Source organism: Cricetulus griseus, chromosome 5 (genome assembly GCF_003668045.3).
Source record: "Cricetulus griseus strain 17A/GY chromosome 5, alternate assembly CriGri-PICRH-1.0, whole genome shotgun sequence".
In the NCBI taxonomy this organism is placed as follows: Eukaryota; Metazoa; Chordata; class Mammalia; order Rodentia; family Cricetidae; genus Cricetulus; species Cricetulus griseus.
In genome coordinates, this window is record NC_048598.1 from 183,377,239 (window position 1) to 183,399,691 (window position 22,453).

General features: G+C 47.8%; 1 protein-coding gene across 2 annotated transcripts in view; it reads right to left on the reverse strand.

Annotated features, from left to right (window-relative positions):
- The window catches only part of Dync1h1 (dynein cytoplasmic 1 heavy chain 1), a 61,997-nt gene that overhangs the window by 21,761 nt on the left and 17,783 nt on the right, over positions 1–22,453 (reverse strand). For both annotated transcript variants that reach the window (XM_035445400.1, XM_027416595.2), the window contains exons 12-41: positions 19,705–19,845; positions 18,713–18,889; positions 18,508–18,618; positions 18,304–18,423; positions 17,269–17,508; positions 16,248–16,403; positions 15,966–16,079; positions 15,204–15,314; positions 14,916–15,125; positions 14,615–14,761; positions 14,295–14,461; positions 14,044–14,217; positions 13,391–13,556; positions 13,121–13,309; positions 12,735–12,929; positions 11,192–11,474; positions 10,857–10,957; positions 9,588–9,747; positions 8,328–8,571; positions 7,984–8,167; positions 7,395–7,607; positions 6,474–6,712; positions 6,137–6,293; positions 4,942–5,169; positions 3,873–4,103; positions 3,533–3,673; positions 3,057–3,290; positions 2,761–2,967; positions 2,554–2,675; positions 1,593–1,758 (exon numbers count right to left, since the gene is read on the reverse strand). In XM_035445400.1, the coding sequence (XP_035301291.1) occupies positions 1,593–1,758; positions 2,554–2,675; positions 2,761–2,967; positions 3,057–3,290; positions 3,533–3,673; positions 3,873–4,103; positions 4,942–5,169; positions 6,137–6,293; positions 6,474–6,712; positions 7,395–7,607; positions 7,984–8,167; positions 8,328–8,571; positions 9,588–9,747; positions 10,857–10,957; positions 11,192–11,474; positions 12,735–12,929; positions 13,121–13,309; positions 13,391–13,556; positions 14,044–14,217; positions 14,295–14,461; positions 14,615–14,761; positions 14,916–15,125; positions 15,204–15,314; positions 15,966–16,079; positions 16,248–16,403; positions 17,269–17,508; positions 18,304–18,423; positions 18,508–18,618; positions 18,713–18,889; positions 19,705–19,845 (5,328 nt within the window). The remainder of the gene's footprint in view (positions 1–1,592; positions 1,759–2,553; positions 2,676–2,760; positions 2,968–3,056; positions 3,291–3,532; positions 3,674–3,872; positions 4,104–4,941; positions 5,170–6,136; positions 6,294–6,473; positions 6,713–7,394; positions 7,608–7,983; positions 8,168–8,327; positions 8,572–9,587; positions 9,748–10,856; positions 10,958–11,191; positions 11,475–12,734; positions 12,930–13,120; positions 13,310–13,390; positions 13,557–14,043; positions 14,218–14,294; positions 14,462–14,614; positions 14,762–14,915; positions 15,126–15,203; positions 15,315–15,965; positions 16,080–16,247; positions 16,404–17,268; positions 17,509–18,303; positions 18,424–18,507; positions 18,619–18,712; positions 18,890–19,704; positions 19,846–22,453) is intronic.

Consider the following 22,453-nt stretch of genomic DNA (forward strand, 5'->3'; position numbering starts at 1 on the left):
TAGTGTAGAGCACCCATCCAGGATGTCAGAGGCCCTGTGTTCCATCCCTGATATTAAATTCTCATAAAGATCAGAGAACAGACACAGCCCTTCCCTCCACAGACCCCAACAAAAGCAGATGCCACAAAATAAAATCAGACTCATACTTCTCACTCTGGGGATGCAATAAGCATCTAGGATCAGCTGTGGAGCATACCTAGCTAGGAGCATGTCCTAGCTAGGGAGGTGGGGTTTAGGGTCATCCTTGGCTGCATAGTGGGTCAGCCTGGGATCCCTAAGATTTAAAGATGGTGGCACACACCTTTAATCCCAGCACTCAGGCTGATCTCTGTGAGTTGAGGCCAGCCTCGTCTACAACAGTGCTAGGGCTGAATAATTAGACCCTGCCCTAAATAACAAAGCAAACAAGGGACAAAAGAAAAGTTCACAGAAACAAAAACAAGTTAGAGAGATTGCTCAGTGGCTAGTACTTGCTGCTCTTCTGGGGCACTCTGGGTTAAATCCCAGCATCCACATGGTGCTCACAACTGTTTTGAACTCCAGTCACAGGGGATCTGACACCCTCTTCAGTATCACACACACTTGTACATAGAGAGACATGCAGACAAAACTCCCATATACAAAATAAAAAACCTAAAAGAACCTTTTAATGTTTATACTATAAAATACCCATGAGAAAAAAAAATACCTAAATCAATTAAATGCATAGATTAAAAAAGTCCTTGGGTGTCGTGTCCCCTCCCCTCCCCCCGCCAAACAAAAACAAAAAAAAGTCTTCGCAGGATAGCACAGAAAGAACCAAAGCACTACAGACATGGTGTGCAGACATGGTGTGGACAGCCCAGCACCCGTTAAAGGGCCACGCAGGTCAAAAAAGCAATATTTCTCAGCAGGGTAAAGATTTATTTGTATTCTTAGCGGCAAAGTCCCATATGACACAGGCTGTCTTTGACCTAGCAACATGAGTACTGGATCAGTTAAGCACCTCCCAGCCCAAAGATCTATTTTTAAGTAAGAACTTTTCATTTTTACAACTCCAGTTCTAACATGTGGGTTTATTTATTCAGATGGCTTTTTATTGTTTTTATACCGAGACAGGGCCTCACTATGTAGCTCTAGCTATCTTGGAACTCACTATGTAGACCAGGCTGGCCTCAAATGCATAGAGCTCCACCTGCCTCTGCCTCCCGAGTACTGGGATTAAAGGTGTGAGCCACCACCGCCCAGCTACATGTAGTTTTAAAAATGAGAAAAAGTGTATTTTATACCCATTAATCCCCCCCTGCCCCCCCCCCCGTGTGTGTTGTTTGTGTACACTGGAGTGGAGCTCTATCAGAGGGTAACTTGAGGGAGTTGGTTCTCTCTTCCTACCATGTGGGTTTTTGGGGAAAAGATCAACCACTTCACTACTGCTCCTAATGTGATCTTTAAATGTTCAAGGAATATCGAATAATGGGCTTGCAATCTTCCTGCCTCAACCTCCTGGGCAGCTGACATTACAAGCTTGTGCCACCAGTCCTGGCTGGATCCAGTCTTTCAACAGGGTTTTTGCTGTAGAGGAAAAGCATTCTGAGGAGAGGAGGCTCACGTACCTGGGACATGGTGTAGAACTCCACCATGGCAGCAGTGAGGGGCTCTGCATAGGTGCGGAGCGAGGGGATGAGCCTCAGCATGGCTCGGTTGAAGGTACCATAGATCTGCGTCAGGGAGGCCGGCCCTGGGTAATCCACATATACGACAGGCACGTGTCGTAAAAACCTGCACCGAGACAGCACAGCTTAACACCTCACCATGGATTAAGTCAATCACTCCCAATCTACTCAACTGGACTGATGTCAGAGCTGACCCAGGCCACAACTCTGCTGGGGCTGGGGTCTGACATACCATGGAAAAGTACACAGAATTTGCAATAATCAAGCCAAGAATTAAGGCCTATTCCAGTTTCACTTCGGCCTTGCAGATGGGTGTGAGCCGTTCATTACTCCCATGAAGTCAATGTCCCCCTCTTTCTTGGTTATTTTTTGGTGGTAATGCAGGGACTGAACCCACTTTCTGCATGGAACACTGGCGCTGGCCACATGCTTTGCTTTAACATCTTGAGATGGTTTTGCTCTGAGCTCAGGTGCCCCCGACTCTTGTTCCTCGGACCTCTTGCTGTAAAGTCTAGGTATACAGGCACATGCCATCTTGTCCAGCTATTAATGCTTTTACTTTTAACATATAACTGTGCAGGACAATTAACCCAGGAGGAACCATTTAATAGGAAATATTTTAAAATATCTTTTCTACTTATTTTTAATCAATTAGTGTGGAGAGCATGAGCCACAGGGTGCCCATTGAGGTCAGAGGACAACTTGCACGTGTTGGTTCTCGGTCCACCTTTTGAGTTCCGGGAACTGAACCCCAGCTGTCAGGGTTAGAAGGCACCTGCTTTACTTGTGAGCCAGCCATCAGACCAGCCCATCTTTCTGTGTTTTTGTTACCTTCACAATTCAAATCAGACTGCAGCTGTACTATGTTCGTCAGAGCAGTCAAAAGTCCATGAGCGCTAACCTGTGTGAGAGGGGCTTTCTCCCAGGGTCAGTGGGTGGATTACAAGCCCCAACAAACTGGATTCTCTCTAGCTTCACCCATGTTTGGTCTGAGGTACGATAGAAGCCTCCATGCTCCACCATCTGAAGGAAAAGGGTGTGTTGACAGTTAGGAGCAAGACGTGAATGGCAATCACTTCGGGAGAAGGAGCCCTGGACGTGCACACACCTGTCTGATGAAGGAGATGACCCTCTGTGTGCCATACTTATCCATATCTGGCAAGTTGATTTCATCACAGAACAACACTAGCCATTTGCCGAGCTGGACGGGAGCCAGGACGACACCGTTAGGTGTGCGCCTGTACTCGCAGTAGTGGTCGAAAGTCTTCAGCAGCAGTTCCGGTGTGGTGGCGCTTGAAAAGTTAAGGCCCACGACCTTTGGATAGATAGACACAAAATGAGCTTCTAAGTCCAAGCCCACATTTCATCCCAAAAGCTTTTGCTTGTACCATCTCCTGACCTTACCTCCATGTCGGGCAAGGCCCGGAGGGCGCTGAAGAGTGTCATGGTCTTGCCAGACCCAGGAGGGCCACATAAAACCAGGGGCTTGTGTTCGGCCAGCCATGTATACAAGAGAGCTTCATGGCGGACTGTGTCTAGTGTTGGTACGACCACATCTGGGGCTGCTACCTTGTGTGTCTCCACTTCAATCTGAGGCACCTTGGCCTGCCAGGGCGACCATTCTCCACTGATGGACACCTACAAACAAGATGGGGTGAGTCACTCTGTGGCTACTGTGCCTCCTCCTTCCTGGATTAACTCATTTTTAACACAGGTAACATCTTCCAAAATAAGGACAGGCCAAATTATTCCCCATTCCCTGCTAGCTTACAAAACCAAAGACACTAAAAGGTAAAGTCAGATTCACAACAGGCTGCTCCGGAAGAAACCACACTCACAAACTTGAACCAGGGGTAGAGGCTGCAACCAGCTATGCTTACTTCATAGTCAATGATGGGTATGTTGGGTGCAGTGGGCAGCGGCACGGTGGTGATCCGTCTGATGTACTCGCCCAGCTCTGCTCTCATTTTCAGCCGGCTGTCCCCAGATAGCGACCAGAGGATGGCGTAGACCAGATAGCGCTATTGAAAAATCAAGTCTTTAAGCAACTTGAACAAAATGAAAGACAGCAATGGCAAACCCTGAAGCCTAATTGGACAGTGGGCACCCTCTGTACCTCTCTCAGCCCCGCCTCCCCAGGACAGCTTGACCTTGCTCCAGGACAGCACAGGGCATAACATTTTGGAGCTCCTCAGAGCCCTAGCTGCCAGCGGTCCTGACCTGAATGTAGCGCTCCAGCTGCTCAATTTGCATGGGGAAATCGGGGTGGTTGGCATTATACTGTGCCACATTGCGGCAGGCCTGGTGCAGCATGGAGAAAAGCGAGCCCAGGCAGCGCAGGCGTGTCAGGTCCATAATGTGCTCCAGCTTGAAGGCGTGCTCCAGGGCCTTGATGACCAAGCCGTTGGATGTGAAGTAAGGCTGCATAATCGTTGCTGCATCTCTTTGGATCTAAAAGAAAGAACAAACACCATTTCAAAATGGTGAGGAAGTCAGTGCCTGGGAGGCTCAGGCAGGAAGACTGTGAGTTCTAGGCTAGCCTGAGCTACACAGAGAGAGACCCTGTCTTTAAAAAAAAAAAAAAAAAAAAAAGTTAAAAAATGTTGGGAGGTTGCATCTGTTCTCACCTAAGTCTGTGAGAGAGTCATGTGACCTTGAGATAAATAATTTCGATAATGCTACAATAGCCCGCCCTCATTTCTCATCTCTTCACCCTGATGGCTCCTCAGGGTCGCTACCTCTCACCTACTAACATGGGTAAGGGCAGTCACTCGTGAATTACAAAGAAAAATAAGAAAGTAAATGAAAGAGTACCTTAAATTTTTCTCAAATTTTGTTTTTTGCTTGTTTCTGAGACAGGGTTTCTCTGTGTACCTTGGCTGCCCTTGAACTCAGAGATCCACCTGCCTCTGCCTCCCAAATAGTGGGATTAAAGGTGTGCACCACCACCACCTGGCTTTTTTCTCATTTTTAAAAAAATTATCGTGTGTGTGTGGGGGGGGGGGGAGAATGGGAGGAAGAGAGAGAATGTGCGTGTGTATGAGTGTGCCATAGTATACAGTAGAGTCAGAGCAAAGAAAAGCTGTGGGAGTCACTTCTCGCCCTTCACTATGTGGGATCCAGAGACAGAACTCAGTTCAGCAGGGATGGATGCAGTGTCCTTACCACTGAGTCACTTTGCTTTCTCCCTTTAAGTTTTAACTTTTGCAAGCTACTCTACTGAGTGTTGGGTTTCTCATTCCCACCCTCTGGGATCTGGGCCCCCTCAGAGAACAGGCAGCCTGCATACCTGTAGCATCGGAGAAGCAGCCTCTTCACCCTCGTCTTCTTTGCCTTTTCGCCTACGCTGTGCCTCATCCTCCCCTTCATCCAGGGGGATGCTTCGCAGCCTGGCCAGGAAGTTATTGAAGATCATGTCTGTGCTGAGTACATCCTCACTGAACCACACCATGCCGCAGCGAGACACTGTGGCCAGGGTTGCATATTTCAAGTCCTGTACTTCAAACATTATGCGCACCTTTGAGGAAGAATTAGGTAAATTTGATGATACAAAGTTGGTAGAAACTTGAATATTAGAATTCCTTTATCTATATGCTCACTTTTCTCGGGGTACTGTCATGGCAAGCCTCGGCGAGCAGGTATCTCCTAGCAATATTGCTCCCATGTTCCATACACCCAAACCCACTTCAAGTACAGGCCTGTTCTATCTGCACCCACATCCAGGGTTAGGTGTTCTGCCCAGATCTCTCACCAGGTTCTAATCAGAAGGTGAGAGATTCCAGACCCTTAACCCCAGAGTCTGCTATCTCACAACATCTAGCTACCCGAGCAGCGTCAGAACCTACTGGACAGTCGGTCACCAAAAGGACCTGATGAGATTAATAAAGTGATGTAAGAAGCAAACAAGACGGAACCAGAATCCCTTGCTTGTTTCTGACCCATAAGCACCAAGCCTGACACAAAGTCTCACAAACTCTCACAGTGCTTTCCTTCCTTCACACCCATCCCCCACAGCCCAATCCGTGGGCCCCACTGAACTCAACTGCACACAGCCAGCCACTCGGTGCCTCATCTGCAGGAGCAACTCTAACACTCCCTGTGGACACTGGGTTATTCGCACAGCACTGAGCCCTGTGTATACCAGGGTCCTCCTACACATAGGGACAAACTTCAACTAACAAACCAGGCACAGTAACAGATAAACAACAGGAAGCAGTAAACAGAAAAATTCTAGGAGCAGACTAGAAAAGCCTGGTCTACAAAGCTAATTCCAAGACAGCCAGGGCTACACAGAGAAAACCTGTCTCGAAAAACCAAAAGTTACCTAAAACTTGTAAGCTGTTCACTTTAGATGAGTGGGGTAACTGAAGTCTTGGAAAGTGAAACACTAACTCGTGGGTGAGGCTATAACCAAAGCAGCCTCTTCCCGGAGCCATGCGCTGTGTGTCAGTGAACCCTGGCTGGACACACAGGTGGCTACTCACATTGGGTGGCAGGCTGAGGCGCTCCCCATTAGGTAGCGTCAAGAGCTTGTTGTCGTCTAGGACGGAGTTAAGGTTCTCCACCCACTCGGGGTCCACGTCGCCATCAAAGACAATCCACTGGCGCTTCTGCAGCTCACCTCTCACATTGTCTATGATCCTGGTTTGAAAAGAGATTCCAACAGCTTTCTCAAACCAGGGTTCCTAGATTTAAAATGCTTACCCTCCCCAATGGATTCTGCTATTTGTATGCATTTTGTGGAGAAGACAATGAACATAGCGACTACAGCGCTTGGGCCCCCAGTCTCTGAAATCTGGATATCAACCATAGTACACATACTTTCTTAGCACGTGTGTGAAGAGGCCATCTGTCCACTCCCTGGTGTTGGGGTCCAAGGTTCCATAGAGGTGGTCTTTGCTGATGGCTTTGGGGTCAATTATGTGGGCCACGCCCTCCACACCCTCAAGTCTCTCAAGAGCTTTCAGTAGCACACGCCAAGCCATGCTCTTGCCACTTCCTGAAGGCCCAACCATCATCAGGCCATGGTTAATCTGGGTGATCTGATAGAGTTGGAGAACCTGTAGGGCCAGAGGTCAGCACTGAGACCATCAGGGGAAGAGAGACAGGCTTTGCAGCCACTTGTGGTGACAGTGAGCAAGAAACACATCCTCTTTATATCTAAGAGCCTGGAAACTCCAAGACATGGTGGGGACCTCATACGGAAGACATTTCTAAACCAGGAGCAAGTCTGGGCCACGGGACTAGATGCCTGCTGAAGTTTCTCAGTATGGATGAGAAGAGGTCAGATCAAAGGGTTGCTTCAGTTTAGGAGGCTCAGGTCAATATTCACAGTGGCTATAACAACAGACGCAGAGGCCAGGAAGAAACTCATTGAGAAGAGAAACCTTCAGTTGCCTGTCAACTGAAGCTGGTGACCTTAAAGGAGGTTTTATTAAGGTGCTAAACCAATTTCCACCATAACCACACTCTTAGTCAGCATTTTCAGAGTTAGTGCTATATGTGAGAGACATTTCAAGTTTTCTACCTGTATGTGTTAGTAAAGGGACAATCAATAGGCCTTGGGCAAATCTAAGTCTCCAGTGCCCCCCACTGGCCTTTGCGACGGCCAGGAGCCCACGGTTTTGTGGGAGCAGCAGGGAGCAGCAGCAGGGAGCAGCAGGGAGCAGCAGGGAGCAGCAGGGAGCAGCAGGGAGCAGCAGGGAGCAGCAGGGAGCAGCAGGGAGCAGCAAGTTCCGGTACCTTTTCAACCCACATCCCTCCAACTTCCTCCCCGTCGCCGTATGTCAAGTACATCTCCCGGCACACTTTCTTCAGCTCTTCCCGCAGGGCGGTCATCTCCCCACGGTGGTACTGGACTCCAGGGAACACATCTGACAGGAGGCTGAAGAGCAGCGGGATGTCTTCCGCTACCAGCTTGGGCACCATTGTCTCGCAGACACTCTGTATCAGAATCTATGGGGGGGGGGGGGGGAGTGCAGTGAGGCAGGGGCACCACTGCTGCCCTAAAAAGCACTACATATGTAACTGTTAGCCACACAACAATGTAAGCAACACTCTGCTCACATCCCTCCCATCAAATCATGGTGTGAGCACCACAGTCTACTCTACTCAGCCCAGCCCAGGAGAATCCTACTGAGAAAAACATCCTAAGGTGAATTTCAGAACGTGTATGTTTTGAGAAATCAACAGAACACTTGGGAAGTTAAGGCAGGAAGACAGCTTTGAATTCAAGGTTAGCATAGGCTACACAGTACATAGGGGATTCAATTTCCAAGCCATACTGGTCTACAGAGTGAAGGGAAAACAACGAAACCCAGTGTGTACAAACCTCCTGCTCAGGGAGATTCTCAGCAATTTCTCCTTCATCAACTGCTTCTCCCCTTTCTTCCTTCTCCCTCTTTATCTTCTGGATCCTCTCTCTCTTCACGTTGCCTGCACTCACAAGCACACTCTTCAAAGCCCGAAGACCAAAGTCATAATGGCTCTGAGAAGACAGCTGCTCATCACACAGTCTGAAAGAGAAAACATTGTCTTTAAAAATAGTACCCTTCAGGCAGACGGCAATTAAAGTCAGGGACTTGGGTGGGCACCTGAAAGACTGGGGACTGTAGGTGGACAGGAACCTCAGCCACCAGGGAGAAACATGTCTGTGAATGGCTCTCAGCTACTCACTTAAAGAACGGGACGATTTTGTTGGCGAGGACCTCAGCAGTCCGGAAGCCCTGTGAGTACAGCATGACCTGGGCAATCAGCTGCCGGTCAGGCTTGGTCATCGCCAAGCTCCGGAACAGCTTCTTGAGGTTGTCGGGGAGGTTTGAGCGACCTGCATAGCCTGGGTTCATGGTGATGAAGATAGCCATGTCTGGGCTAACCTTGACTTGTTTGTTCAGAAGCTCACAAGTAATGGGGGCAGAGGCTGAAATTAGATGGCATGAACTTACTAAAGGCACCAGAAAATAAAACAGAAACACCTGAACACATCTAAAATGACAGATTACCACTTATTCCCTTACCGACCCCAAGACGAGGCTTTAGGGGGCTGCCTTCACCAGCCAGGCCAAGCCCTCTCAGCTCTAATGTCAGTCAAGCACACAGAGGGGCAGCTACCAAGACACCAGAGGCAAGCTGTTCACTGACTGTGCAAACAATGCTGAATGTCAGCAAGGGCAGACAGAGCAAACTGTCAGTGAATGTCAGCAACATGACTGACTGTGGAGATCATGACAATTAGCTCCTCTTAGATGAAACAAACCCTCCAGCCACCTGATGTGTGTGTTTGCTGTGAGAGACTAACAGTGGCTCTGATAGTTCTGTTTTTTTTGTTTTTGTTTTTGTTTTTGTTTTTTTCAGGGTTAGAAGAGTTTTTCTAACACAAGTTGCCATTACAATGGAGTAAAAGTAAACAAACAAACAAGGCTGAAGTAGGCACAGACAGGGAGAACCTCTCCACTACCAAGAGGGCATCTCTAGGCACCAAGTCCACCTCTACCACATGTACCTGGGTTGTTGGAAGCAAGAAGCAAAGCTACCCCTGGGGTCTTCCAGGATAGCTATTCCTATGCTGACAGGGGACCCACTCCACAAACCAGGTGGTGGGGACACTGAGGTCAAACAGGAGGCTGGCTTCCCAGTGATGCTGGAAGGCAAGTGCCACTGAAGGCCACCGTGGTGTACATGTGTGGAAAGGAATGGACTTGGCCTTGCAGAGGACACACTGCACCAGGACTAGGAACTGGTACTGTTGCTGCCCAGCACCAGGAAACAAAACCGATCCCAAATCATCCAGCCCCTCATACCCATCTTCAACCATGACTCGCTACCCTGCTTGTCTGTGGGAGAAAGTTGTCAAAGCAAACGGGCTCACATCAGACTTCCCTCCAGCTCCTCTGTGATAAGAACCAAAGGAAAACCAAACCCACAAAGAAGTCTTACTCTTGTCGTAGTTGGGGTTGGAATGCTCCCGCAGTGCCTCTTGTATGCACTGCACCTGCTGGGATACGGCTGAGAGCATCCGCTCCTCCAGGCGGTTAAACTCATCAAAGCAGCCCCATGCACCCACTTGGCAAAGCCCCACAAAGATACGTCCCATTGCCTAGAATGAAAGAATCAAAGATGCTTAAGCTATTTGTTATGGACTGACGTGTTTCCCTTCCCAAAGTCACTCTTCAACGTTCTAACCGCCAATGCTACTGTACTTGGATACAGACTCTACAGGAAGTAAAATTAAGGAAGACACTAGCCAGAGGACTGAAGTTCTTTAAGAGTAAGTTACCGGAATCCATCCTTCTCGCTACTCCTCCCTTCCCTCTGCATAGAGAGAAGGGCACATGCTAGACGGTGGGAAAGCACCATCTACACGCACACAAGAAGAGAGGCCGTACTGGGAGCCAATTCTATCAAAGCCACTGTGGGCTGAGGTGCGCAGCCTGTAGTAACTGCAGCTGACTTGTCTAACCCTGAGCAAGATGCACCTTTCTGAAACCTTCAACAACTCCCCGCTTCAAGATGAGAATACCATCTCCCTCCCAGTGTGGATATTCAGTGAGTCATTCTCTGTTCACATAAACAGCATCACCATTACAAAGATGCACTGAAAAAATGCATTTTCCATCCTGTGTCAATAGTACCCTCTGGCAAACCTGCTGTCTCATCCTATGACTGTTATCGTGGAAAACCTTTTCCATAACTGTCACTGTTTACAGACACAGACACTAAGCATCAGCTCACAAAGTGCCCTCCTCCTGAGTGGAGGTGGAGCACAAGGTGGAGCACCTGCATTCTGGGTTTGACCTCTGCTTTGGGAAGGGAAGACAGTTACTGCTACAGGTGACAGACAGCACATGCCTGATAGCCCAGCTGAGATAGGATTATGAGTTCTGGGCCAGCTTGGGTAACACAAGGAAACCCAGTCTCAGATACATAATATACAGACAGACAAGCAATGGCCACAATGGTTAACTCTGAGACTATGAAGGTCAAGTTGATTTCAATGCGTATGGTGGGCTCTGCGCAATTCAGAACAGTGCCAGGTAAGACACATATTCTTGAGACTTTAAGGGGGAAGCTTACTGGTTTGAGATGCTGTGAAAGAAAATGTCTTACCTGGTCTACAAGAGCTAGTTCCAAGACAGCCTCCAAAGCCAAAGAGAAACCCTGTCTCGGAAAAAAAAAAAAAAAAAGAAAAAAAAGCAAATGTCTTACCTGGAAATCAAAGGTCTCATCACAGTTGAAGACCAGGACAAAGCGCCCCAGCTGATGGCCGAGGGCTTTGACAGACTCCGTCTTCCCGGTTCCAGCAGGTCCTGTTATTTGAAAGAAAAGTAATCTAGTATTCAAGTCCATTACCTAATTGGTAGTAAAGCGTGAAGAGAGCCATAAATTTATTTTGAAATTCAGATGTAATAAATACATGGAAATTAAAGATTTTAGAATGTAGAAACCATGAAATAAAGAAACACATCCAAACCAACAGCTTAGTGTGTAAAAAAAAAAAAAAAAAAAAACCTGACATCTGCCCGGTTTGTGAAATAACTTACCAAATGGAGAGCCCCCAAGCCTGGCCTCCAGAGCCTGTGTCATTGTCAAATAGCAACGGTCAGTGAGGGGAGTTTGAACCAGCTTGTCTTGGACACCAAGGTACTCAAAGCCGTAGTTGAACTTGGCATTGGCCATCTGAATGGACAGCTGCTGTAGCACATCAGTCTGCTTAGGGTCGAAGTAAAATCTCATCTGGCTGAGCCATTCAAAAGATTTGGCGTTGTCAATCTTGCTTTTGATCAAGGACCTGGTAACATCTCTTTGGTGAACCAACTCTGTGATCTGAGGAAGTAAAAATTTGCCACAAGCTAAAGTAACATGTGTTCTTCTGGTCTGCAGACTATCTGTTAGGTTTATATTAGGATTCAGGCCCAGTCACAGTGACTAGCAGCAAATATTCCAAAGCCCAAACAGAACCTCACCCACAGGACTGTGGAAATGTTATACAGAACAATATCATAGGCTCAGAGCTATAGAAAACACAAAAGCCAAAAACCGACCGTAAGCAACAGCCCTGGGAAGCTGAATAAGACAGAGCAGCTTTCTCATGGCTACCCCAGGGACTGCACACTTTGTGCCACTTGCTGCCGCAGCCACCCACCCCTCTGGGGAGAAGATGACAGGAAACAGTGTACACCCTCAAAAAGCTGTCACTTTCCTCCTCCCACATAGGAACCTGACCATCCATAACACAATTTCATACTTTTGTGGGCACATGTGCACATGCACGCAGGTGTATGCAGAGGCTGGGATCAACTCTGAGTGCAACTTTTCAGGGGAATTCACCTTTGTACTTTGAGCAGCTTTTACCAGGACCTGGGTCACAGGAACTCAGGTCCTCATGCTTGGGTAGCAAGCATTTTATCGACCTAGCCTTCACTAATATCTTTGCCCACGCATGGGCAAAAGCCTCATGTAAGCCAGGCTGGCCTAGAATTCCTGATCCTTCTGCCTCTGTCTCCCCAATGCTGGGGTGACAGGTGGAGACCACAACTCCCAGCTTATTTTTCTTTTGATACAAAAGGCCCATTTTTTTTTTTTTTTTAACAAAGAGACCAAAAACAGTTTTATTGCTTTACAAGCCAGCAAGGAACACAACTAACTATCAACATAACACTTCTAAACTCTCAAATGGAATTACAACACCAGATCTAAACTCTCAAATGGAATTACAACACCAGAATGTACTCCTTTGCTTTAAGTGCAATTTCATTGCATTTGTTAAAACTGGAGTTCAAGAGTTAGATAAGGTACAGTGGCACTGGCCTAGAATCCCAGATGCTTGGCAGGTTGAGGCAGGAGGAGGGCTTCCGTCCAGGAGGTTGAAACCAGTCCACACAACACTACAGGTGGGACACCACGCCCTGTCTTAGGAAACTCTGAGACATTTGCCAAGAGCTTTACTGTGTCCAGCAGAACCCATACTTAACCAATAAAACCAGGACCTGTGGAACCTCCTGTCACTGCAAAAGGCCCATTTTTAAGCCTCTTTTTCTTTCACTCCTTAAGCTGAGAGGTAAGGGGTGCAGACATGAGGCTCACCAAGTGCTCCAGCTTCCGTCTTCGGAGAGGGGGCTGCTCCATGAGGACGGAGTCTGCTAACACGTTGAGAGTGACTTCCACATTGCTCAGCACAGACTGTAAGGGTGCCATGTCACCACCTCCCCCAACGCTGCTTAGCGCATTCTCCACGTTTTCAGACCAGGCTATTTGGGCTGACAATACCACTAACTGGGCCTGAAAGAAAGAAGACAGGAGATCCACAGGGTCACTTTTTTGATAGGGTGTCACTATACCTCTTGGGGTAGCTTTCCTGCCTCACTTCCCAAAGAGTTAGACAACAGGTACCATTGCCTGGTTTCCAAGGGGTCACCTTCAAGTCAGTCAGAGCGTCCATCTTCAGCCTGCCTGCTTCTGCTAAAGATTACCTGATATTTATCAATCCAAGTAATGTAGGTATTTGGGTCAATTGAAGTTGCTTTTCCAAAAATCTCTACTTCTGTAACAGACTCTGCCAGAAGCTTAGCCAGGGTGACTCTCATCTCCTTTTCCACCAGAGTGAGCCACTCATTGATTTTGGGGTGTTCAGTGATGGACACTGGAGTTTTAAACATAACCTGAAGACGAGAAAGCATTTCAAGAATTAAGAAGTGCAGGTGTGTGAGAGAAGTTTCTAACCACGGGTGCATTGCGCCTACCTCCTCTCCTTCTCGAGACGAGATGCCAAGGACCACAGAGTTGTCCTCATTTAAGATGATGCTGGAAACACCGGCGAACATTTTCTTGAAATGCTTCTGCAGCTTAGCTACGTTCTTGCTATTTCCAATGATTTCAAGCAAATCCTCATCACCCACAAAGTAGAACCTGAAATCAAAATAACCCAGCTGCTACTGCCTGGTCTACAGAGGGTGGCTGAGCAAATGTCCAAGCATAGGGGAGGAGGCTGAAGGAAGTCCTCCAGCCTGAACTCAGATCTCATGCGAACGCCCGCCAGGGCTTGGTGAGAGACATGTTTACAATAAGACATGAAAGAATTCAGTGTCATCTGTTGTCTTTTGGACAGCATCTGCTCCACTCACCATAAGTAAACTCCTTGGCAAGGAGGAGAGGCCACCCAGGAGACAGCAGATCTAGACCCTGGAGTGAGCAATTGGCTTGGCAGGGAAATGAGCTTAGTGATGCTTAACAAAACTGAGGTGGAAAACTGGGAGTTCGGGGAGCATCAGAAACCAGTGCTGCAAGGCAGATGGCTCAGTCACGGCTTGGTCATCAAAATCCTTGACATCAAAACTGAGCAACACCAGGAGAAGGGAGCAAAGTACAGCTGAGCTTGGCTCTGTCTCAGGCTCACCTGGGGAAAGACGACCGCTCTCGTTCTAGGTATTCTCCCAATGCCTTCTGGATCTTTCCCAGAAGGTCTGCCAACCGTTCCAGAGACCTCTGTACTCCCTGTATGTTCAGAACATCCATCACAAGAGGAGACTTGGATACCTTTTTCATCAGGGCCAAGAACTCTGTGCTAATACTAGAGAACAAGGAGAGCTGGTCAGGCTTTGCAGGATTCCCTGGGCCCACCAGCGCCTGGTCCCCCTGGAGCTGTACCTCTGGAAGCGCTGGGTTTCTACAGGCAGCAGATGTTTGATGTCCGCGCTGCCTGTGAAGATGCCCTCCAAGTACACCCAGCGCCTCTGCACATCAATCCACACGTCAAAGAGACCCATGATCCGGTTGAGCTTGTCTTCCCAGCTCAGGGCATCTTCTTCAAACACCTGGTGGGTACACAGGAGGGCAAAGCTCAACCACTAACCTTTTCCCTCAGGGATACACCAAAGCTCAAGTTAGGATCCCACCAAGTTGTGTGAGCCACATTTTCCATAGACAGACATGAGGTGTGCGACAGAGTGTCCTGGCAGGCAGCGCACCTTATAGTATGGGGACAGCTTCATGGCGGACACGCTGTTGATGTGCTCCTTGACCTTGTTGAAGAGGTCATCCCAGCCTCGGATCAGGCGGCATTTGTTCTGATAGTTGACCAAGTCCAGTTCATATGTATTCCACACTTCCCGTATCTGAGTGAAACCAGGAAGGGGCCGTTACCAGCACAGATCAGCACTCAGCATTTGCAGGGCACCAAACACTGAGGACAGAGATATGTAGACGCCCATGCCTCACGTCACACGGTCAAATCCACACCACAGCCCGGTACCCATGCCCATCACCTGCCTGCTTCAGAAATTCTTCCAGAGCCATCTCCCCTTGCGCCACCAGCAGCACATCCTTGACCACAGCTTCATTCTTCTGGAGGTCAACATCCCAGATCTGGCCCAGGGTCAACTCAGAAACCACCCAATTAACATGAAGCCTCTTCATCAGCTGCTTCCAGTGTCGATCTTTAAGTGCTTCCGATTTCAGTTCAATCACCAACATGTTTATCTGGTTAGGGTGAAAACAGTGCATGAACCGGTGTCTTCTGAAAAAGATATCCAGTCCCCACATGTGACAGTCACCTACCTTCATGTACCCTTTCAGCAGCCTCTGAACAAACTCATAGGAGGCGTACTGCCGAAGCCGTGCAGGGAAGTTCTTCAGCTGGTTCAAGAGGCCATCTAAGTTTTGTCGAAGCTGTCAGGAAATGTAAAATAATGGAGTCTCCCTCACACACAGACATATACCATTATCACCACCACCACCACCACCACCAACACTGTATGTTTTCTTAATTTCCTTCTGAGACATGATCTCATATATCTAAGGTTAGCTTAGAACTTAGAAAGGTCCACCTGCCTCCACCAGCTGAACATAAGGTTTTGTACACGCTGAGTGAGCACCCTACCTAGTGAACCTTTTCACTAGTCACCTTTTGAATGGCTCTAAAAACAAGGTTCACATAAATAACATATAAGGACACAGGTGACTGACTGTAAACTTGCAGGGTTCTTTCTTTCTGTGACTGCTAATAGAGAGACAGACTCACAGACATCCACTCTAACAAGTCACCTTGCGAGGCTGTTCTTTCTGTGACTGCTAACAGACAGACTTACAGACACCCACTCCAACAAGTCACCTTGCAAGGCTGTTCTTTCTGTGACTGCTAACAGACAGACTTACAGACATCCACTCCAACAAGTCACCTTGCGAGGCTGTTCTTTCTGTGACTGCTAACAGACAGACAGACTTACAGACATCCACTCCAACAAGTCACCTTGCGAGGCTGTTCTTTCTGTGACTGCTAACAGACAGACAGACTCACAGACACGCACTCCAACAAGTCACCTTGCGAGGCTGGACTGAGACCCATGGCTGCTCCTTCATTTGATCGATTTGTTCCCAGACCTTAGAAAGCTCTGACCAAACACCTTTGAGGTCCTGTAACTCCTCCAAGGCCACCTGGGATTGAGAACAGCAAGGCAGTTGAACTGGGGACATTAAAGCAGCTCACATATTAGCAACAAAAAGAAAAACCACGTCAGCATCTGGCAGAGCCCTTGAGGTGACCAGGACAGTGTCAGGGTCTGGTGGAGCAGTTCTCCAGACTTTGCACTCACAGGTCCTTACCTGCACGCGCTCTTCACTACCACTGAGGAGTCCTGTGTCTGTCAGCTCCAGAGCTTCCTTGGCCTTTGCACACTTCTCTCTGTCATCCTTCAGCCGGCCAAACTTCCCTTCATATATGGTCAAGGCCTGAAGAGCCTCCTCAGGGCGCAGGTTGCCCTGCAATAGCCAGAACACAAAGAGTCACAGTGCTGTTCCAGGAGAGGGGACAATGGGCTTAACAACAGTCGGTTGGGGGGGGGGGCACGCGAGCACGACAGACAACAGTGACAGGACAGAAACCATGTCTCTCCACGATGCACACAGCTGGCAGTGGCCTTGTGAAGCGTGGGGTGTTCAAATTCTAAATTTTGAACATGCCCAAGGACAGCTTAAAAACAGCAAAACTAGTTTAATCATTTAAAAACACCTCCTGGGGAGCTGGGATAGCTCAGTGGTTGAGAGCACAGGCTGTTCTCTTCCAAAGGACCTGGGTTCCAGTCCTAGCACCCAAATATCAGCTCACAACTGTCTCTGACTACAGTTCCAAGGGATCTGATACCTCTTCTGGCCTCCAGAGGCACTGTATACACATGGTACAGACAGACATATAGGCAAAACACCCACAGACACTAAACAAATAAAAATAAAACCACCTCCTGACTTAAGTGACTACCACTTTGGGTAAATAAATGACTAGAGTGGCTTTCACATTTACTATCTACAAATACTCAGGGCATCCACACACTAGGTAAGATCTCTACTGGTTATATTTCCAGCGTCTCACTTTTTATTGCTATTGCTGTTATCTTGCTATGCTGTCCTAAACTCACATATTCAAGTGATCCTTCTGCCTCAGCCTACATGACTGGCTGCCAGCCCAGCCCTTTAATTTCAGAAGGGCAAAATTAATTTTTAGAAGAGTGAATTAATTAATAATTACCACCTCATCTTTAGCATTGAAAAGCTAAGCCCAGCTTGGCTTCCTATGGTGACAGAAATAAGCCACACTGTGCTGCAGACTGACAGGCGTAGCGACGCTCACCGTGACAGGTTTGGTCTTCTCCCAGTCTGTCAGCAGGTCAGTGGTGCGGCTCTCCACAGCGCGGTCCTCCTGCACGATCTTCATCTGCAGGCTTGCCACCTGCTGCTGGATGGCGGAGTCCTTCCGGCGCATGATGTCATTGAAGGCCCCCCACTCACCCTCAATGTTGTCGATGTAAAGCCAACAAGGGGGGAACTGGAATCTTTGCTTTTCCAGCAAACGCTGGCCATTGCGGTAGAGCTTTGGGAGGTAAAAAACATCATTTGGGTTTTTTTTTCTCTTATAACAACAGGAGAAACTACTGCCAAAGTCCCAACAAGAGAGAAGGACTCCTGTGTCTACAGAACACAGACCAAGGCATCTGCTTCCACAATTGTCAGAGTAACAGTGCAGAGCCTGGAGTGGCTTCGAGTTACAACACCAAACAGCCCCTCCCTCGGTGGGCACAGCGTATCCCGAGCTGTGCTTCACCCCTGACCCTAAATTATAACGCAACAGTCACCTCCTGAGCACTTGAAAGCAGACTGTAACAGACTTAAATAGACCGTGACTCTCACAACTGACTGATCATGACCATCGCCCAGAGCTTTTAAAGTACAGACTCCTAGACTCACTCCCATGATGGTGCTAGTGTCTGCACTGCCTTTTTCTTCACATGTGTTTAGTGTGTGTGTGTGCTTGCAACTTGTAGAAGAGGGCTCTCTCCTTTCACCACATGGTTATAGAGAAGGCAGGCACCTTTACCCACTCAGTCATGTTTCTGCTCCCATCGGCCTCTTTTCTGAGACAAGACCTTGCTATAAAAGACCAATCTGGCCAAATTCATAATCCTCCTGCCTAAGACTCCCAAGGCCGGACTGCAGGTATGCGTGGTCACACCAGGCTTTCCACAGTGCATTCTCACAAGCACATCCAGTGGTCATGGTGGCTTATGGCCACCCTGTAAGAACTGCTCCTTCAGGGGCTGAGTCCCTCAGTGTTCCCTCAGAACACAAGACATTAACAGCTAATCATGGGTCAAACGTGAGAACTCACTTCGACTTGCTTTTCAAACTGTTTGATCTTCCGTTTGAGAGACTGAACATAAGTGATGAAGGTCACAGCATCAGAAGTACTGGCCGTGTCCACAGAGTGCTGCTCCAGCTCTTGGCGAGACTGTTGGACAGAGGGTTGTAGTTACCACAGGGCCAGGCTTAAACTGCAGTTGCCGGTTCTCTGGGCAACATCCCCATTCCTTACCTTTGAGATCTGGGAATGGAATTCTGTCATGTTGGACCCCAGCATCTGCCCAAATTTGCTGAGAACCTCTTTATGCCAGGAGTCATACTTCAAGTTCACCTTGGACTGGACCTGCAGGTGAGGTAGCACACAAAGTCTTTTTGTCAGTTCTTTCCCCGAGTGTATAAGCTCCAACATAGAGCTTTCCAGAACCAGCCCAACTCACCTTGCCGTAATCTATCACCACTGGTCCAAACTCTTTCTTGGTTTCTGCATTGTCAAAGGTTCCTCTGGCTTTCCTTATCTGGACCAGGAGAGCTTGCCACTTGTTGAGATCTTCCCCGAGCCTGTTATAGATGTTTTCTGCTTGCATGTCCCATAAACACTGGTACTGAAGCCAAACCTGCAAAGAAGGAACACAGCTTAATTCTAGTTTGCTGTTCTGTAGACTACTAATATACTAGTAACCATTATGTCTACAGTCCAAATTCATGTTTTCATGCCATTAGAGAACCTCATTTCCAAGTCTCAGAATTTATATAGCAAAAGGAGAAAATATACTTTTCTTGAAAACCATAGTTAAGACCCCACAACATTTATACTATTCACTCTAGGCTTTAAAACAAGCAAATATCACTGGGCGTGGTGGTGTAACCTTTAATTCTAGCACTGTGAAGCAGACACAGGTAGATCTCTGTGAGCTCAAGGCAAATCAGGTCTACATAATTAGTTCCACAACAGCCCTCGCTACACAGTAAGACTTAGTCATGTGAGTGGACACTCGAGTGCAACCCCAGCTCCCAGGAGACCAAAGACTTCCAGGGTCTAGATCAGCCTAGGCTACAAAGCAAGTAACTCCAGACCAGCCAGGGCTAGAGTGAGGAATAAAACCCTCCCTCAAAATAAATCAACATATAGAGGGAGATAATAAATAAATAAAGCATGTGTTGCACACACTGGGCCACACTACCTATTAAGACCTATTAGCTTCCCAGGGTCCACCCATCCATCCTTCCATCCTCCCTCCCTCCCTCCCTCTCTCTCTCCCCCCTTCCTCCCTCTCTCTCTCCCTCCCCCTCTCTCCCCCCCTTCCTTCCTTTTTTGGTGGTGCTGAGGATTGAACCCAGGGCCTGAGCTACACCCCAGCCCTTCCCATACTCTTGCATGTGTAGAATAGAGAGTATCCATTGCATTTGGATGGAGTCAAGAGTGTCTTACTTTAACATACTGCTCAACTTCAGTCACGATGCCCATGACCGCAGAGTACGACTCTTCCAGGGCGACGGGGCCATCGGGCATGCGTGTCAATGCATTCCGATAGAACTTCTCTTCCTCAGTCAATTCATAATGGACTCCCACCTGACCAACAAGAGCCAGACATGAATGTTCAACAGTGTATATAATGCTGATCTCAGTCACCTTTTATTGACTAAAAATGACTCAAAAAAATAAGTCACCATTAAAGGCATTAAGTGATAATATCCACTTTCCCTAGCCATAAGTAACAAGACGTCTGAATATATTTAACTTGTTAAACTGATGAAGGGAACACTAGAGTAACCACAAACTGGAAAACATGGAGTCACTACAGGCACAAGGTAAAATAATGCAAGGAGCCCTTGGGTCTTCTGAACTTCGTAATCTCCTCCTACTTGTTAGGCCTCAATCTAAGTACAATAAGCAGAAACTCCCACTCACATGAAGTCACATTCTAGAGAAGGAAACAAAGAACACACATATACAGACTGTCACGGGAAGCAAGTCTATGCAGAACGCATAGGAAAGAGGTAGGGAGTGCAGGGCTAGGACAGGGAATCGTCTACACTATTTTATGTTTTGTAGTACAGGAGATTGAACCGAGCATGTTAGGTAAGCACTGGACCACTGAGCTACATGCCAGTCGCTGGCTGCATCTTCAACAGAAAACCAGGGAAGGCTTTATCAAAAGGTGATTATGTGAACAGAGATTAGAAAGAGGGGAAGGGATATTTGATATCAGGGGCTGTGAGCACAGAGAGTGCCTACTGCAGAAGCCCAGTGACCAGAGCCAGTCTGCCCATTTGAGGCCTGAGCAGAGCAGAAGGGGAAAAGCAGGACTTTGGGCCCAGAAGCACCAGGACTGCAGCTTGCCTGCAAGAGAGATAGCAGGCTGTGAAAGGGGCCACAGAGGAACAAGGCAGGGGTACCCCATAAACACTGTCTTAGGGGTCAGAGGCAGAGAGAACGGTAGGAGGAAAGATTAGTAACCCTGGGCAAAGGTGGTACCCTGGATAAGAGTGGAACAGTCACTGTGGTGAAACAGACCAGGATGAACTTTAAAGACAGTAATGACAGACTTCATGGCTGACACATGGTTTCTGGACTGGGTGGAAAGAAGGTTGAAGAGGGGAAGGAGTACAGCAGGAAGGGCACAGCGTCATTCATGACCATGGGACAGACCAGGATGGAAAGCAGCAACAGAGATACTGGCCTGGTCCCGGGAAAGGGTCAGATTGCATGTACTAATGTGGAGATGGCTGTGTCAGAGCAGAGCTGGTTGAAGGGTACACCAGTATCGGAGTACTGGTGTCTCACTTGTCCCGGGTGGAGAGAGACAGAAAAGGACAAGGAGGATCCCAAAGATGGTATGTAGATGCCTGGGACAGAAACCAAAACTCACAGCTTGGTTTTGATTAGCTGGACAACACTTACAGGGAGATGGCTCAGTAGGCACTTGCCACCAGGCCGAATGTTGGGACTTCACTCCCAGAATGAACTTACATGGTGGAAGGAGACACCTGACCTGCAGGTTGTCCTCTGACCTCTATTTCCTCACTGCGATATGTGAAAAAGAATGTGTGTATGCACAAGCACACCCTAAATAAATAAATGTAATTACCAACAACAGATAAACCCTACAAGAGTGACATTGATGCTCAAAGTCATGGGGGCAAAAGGTTGTGTCTGGGGCTGGAGAGATGGCCCAATGGTTCTGAGCACTGGCTACTCTTCCAGAGGACCCAGGTTCAATTTCAGACAACTCAAGACTATCTGTTAACTCCAGTTCCAGGGGTTCTGCAACTCTCATATAGATATATGGATAGGCAAATACCAATGCACATAAAAATAAATAAAGTTTTAAAAATAATAAATAAGCTTATTTATTGATCTATTTTAATTTTGAAGGGTATGTTTCTAGCAGAATTACTAAACTGTAGAACAGTCTGCATGGTAGAGCTGTGTAATCTTTTAACTACTTAAAAGTGACATTGGCTAGAATTATGGACTAAATGGTCTTTTGGGTTTTCTTTTGGCCCTAGCAGTGTATCAGGAAGATTATAACTAGGATTTGCTTTTTCAACTTGTCAGTGGGGACCTACAATGAAGTGAGGACAGCTACCTCTGATAAATCAGGCTGCAGGCAGGAGCTCATGATTCCCACTTCTGCATGTGCTTGAAAATTTCTCTAAAAGTAGGAGCTGGGTGTGGCCATTGCAGTATTCAGGAGGCTGAGGCTGGCCATCAGCTGGGACTATACAGTGAGACCCTATATCCAAAGCCAAAAAAACCAACAACAGGGTGGGGTAGGGAGGAAAACTGTAGGACTGGTATTATCAAAGAAGTTCATGGGCCAGGCAAAGTGACAGATGCCTTTAATACCAGTGCTCAAAGGCAGAAGAATCTTGAGTTCAAGGCCAGCCTAGTCTACATAGTGAGTTCCAAAACAGCCAGGGCTACACAGAGACCCTGTTTGAAAAAACCTAAAGCAGCTCATGATGGGAACTTTGGAGAGATGAGGGAGACTATAAATGCCAAGTTTCCCTTAGAACATGGGACCTGGGGATCCCAATTATGAAAAGATGAGGCCGGGCGTAGGTGGCGCACGCCTTTAATCCCAGCACTTGAGAGGAAGAGGCAGGCAGATCTCTGTGAGTTAGAGGCCAGCCTGGTCTCCAGAGTGAGTGCCAGGATAGGCTCCAAAGCTACA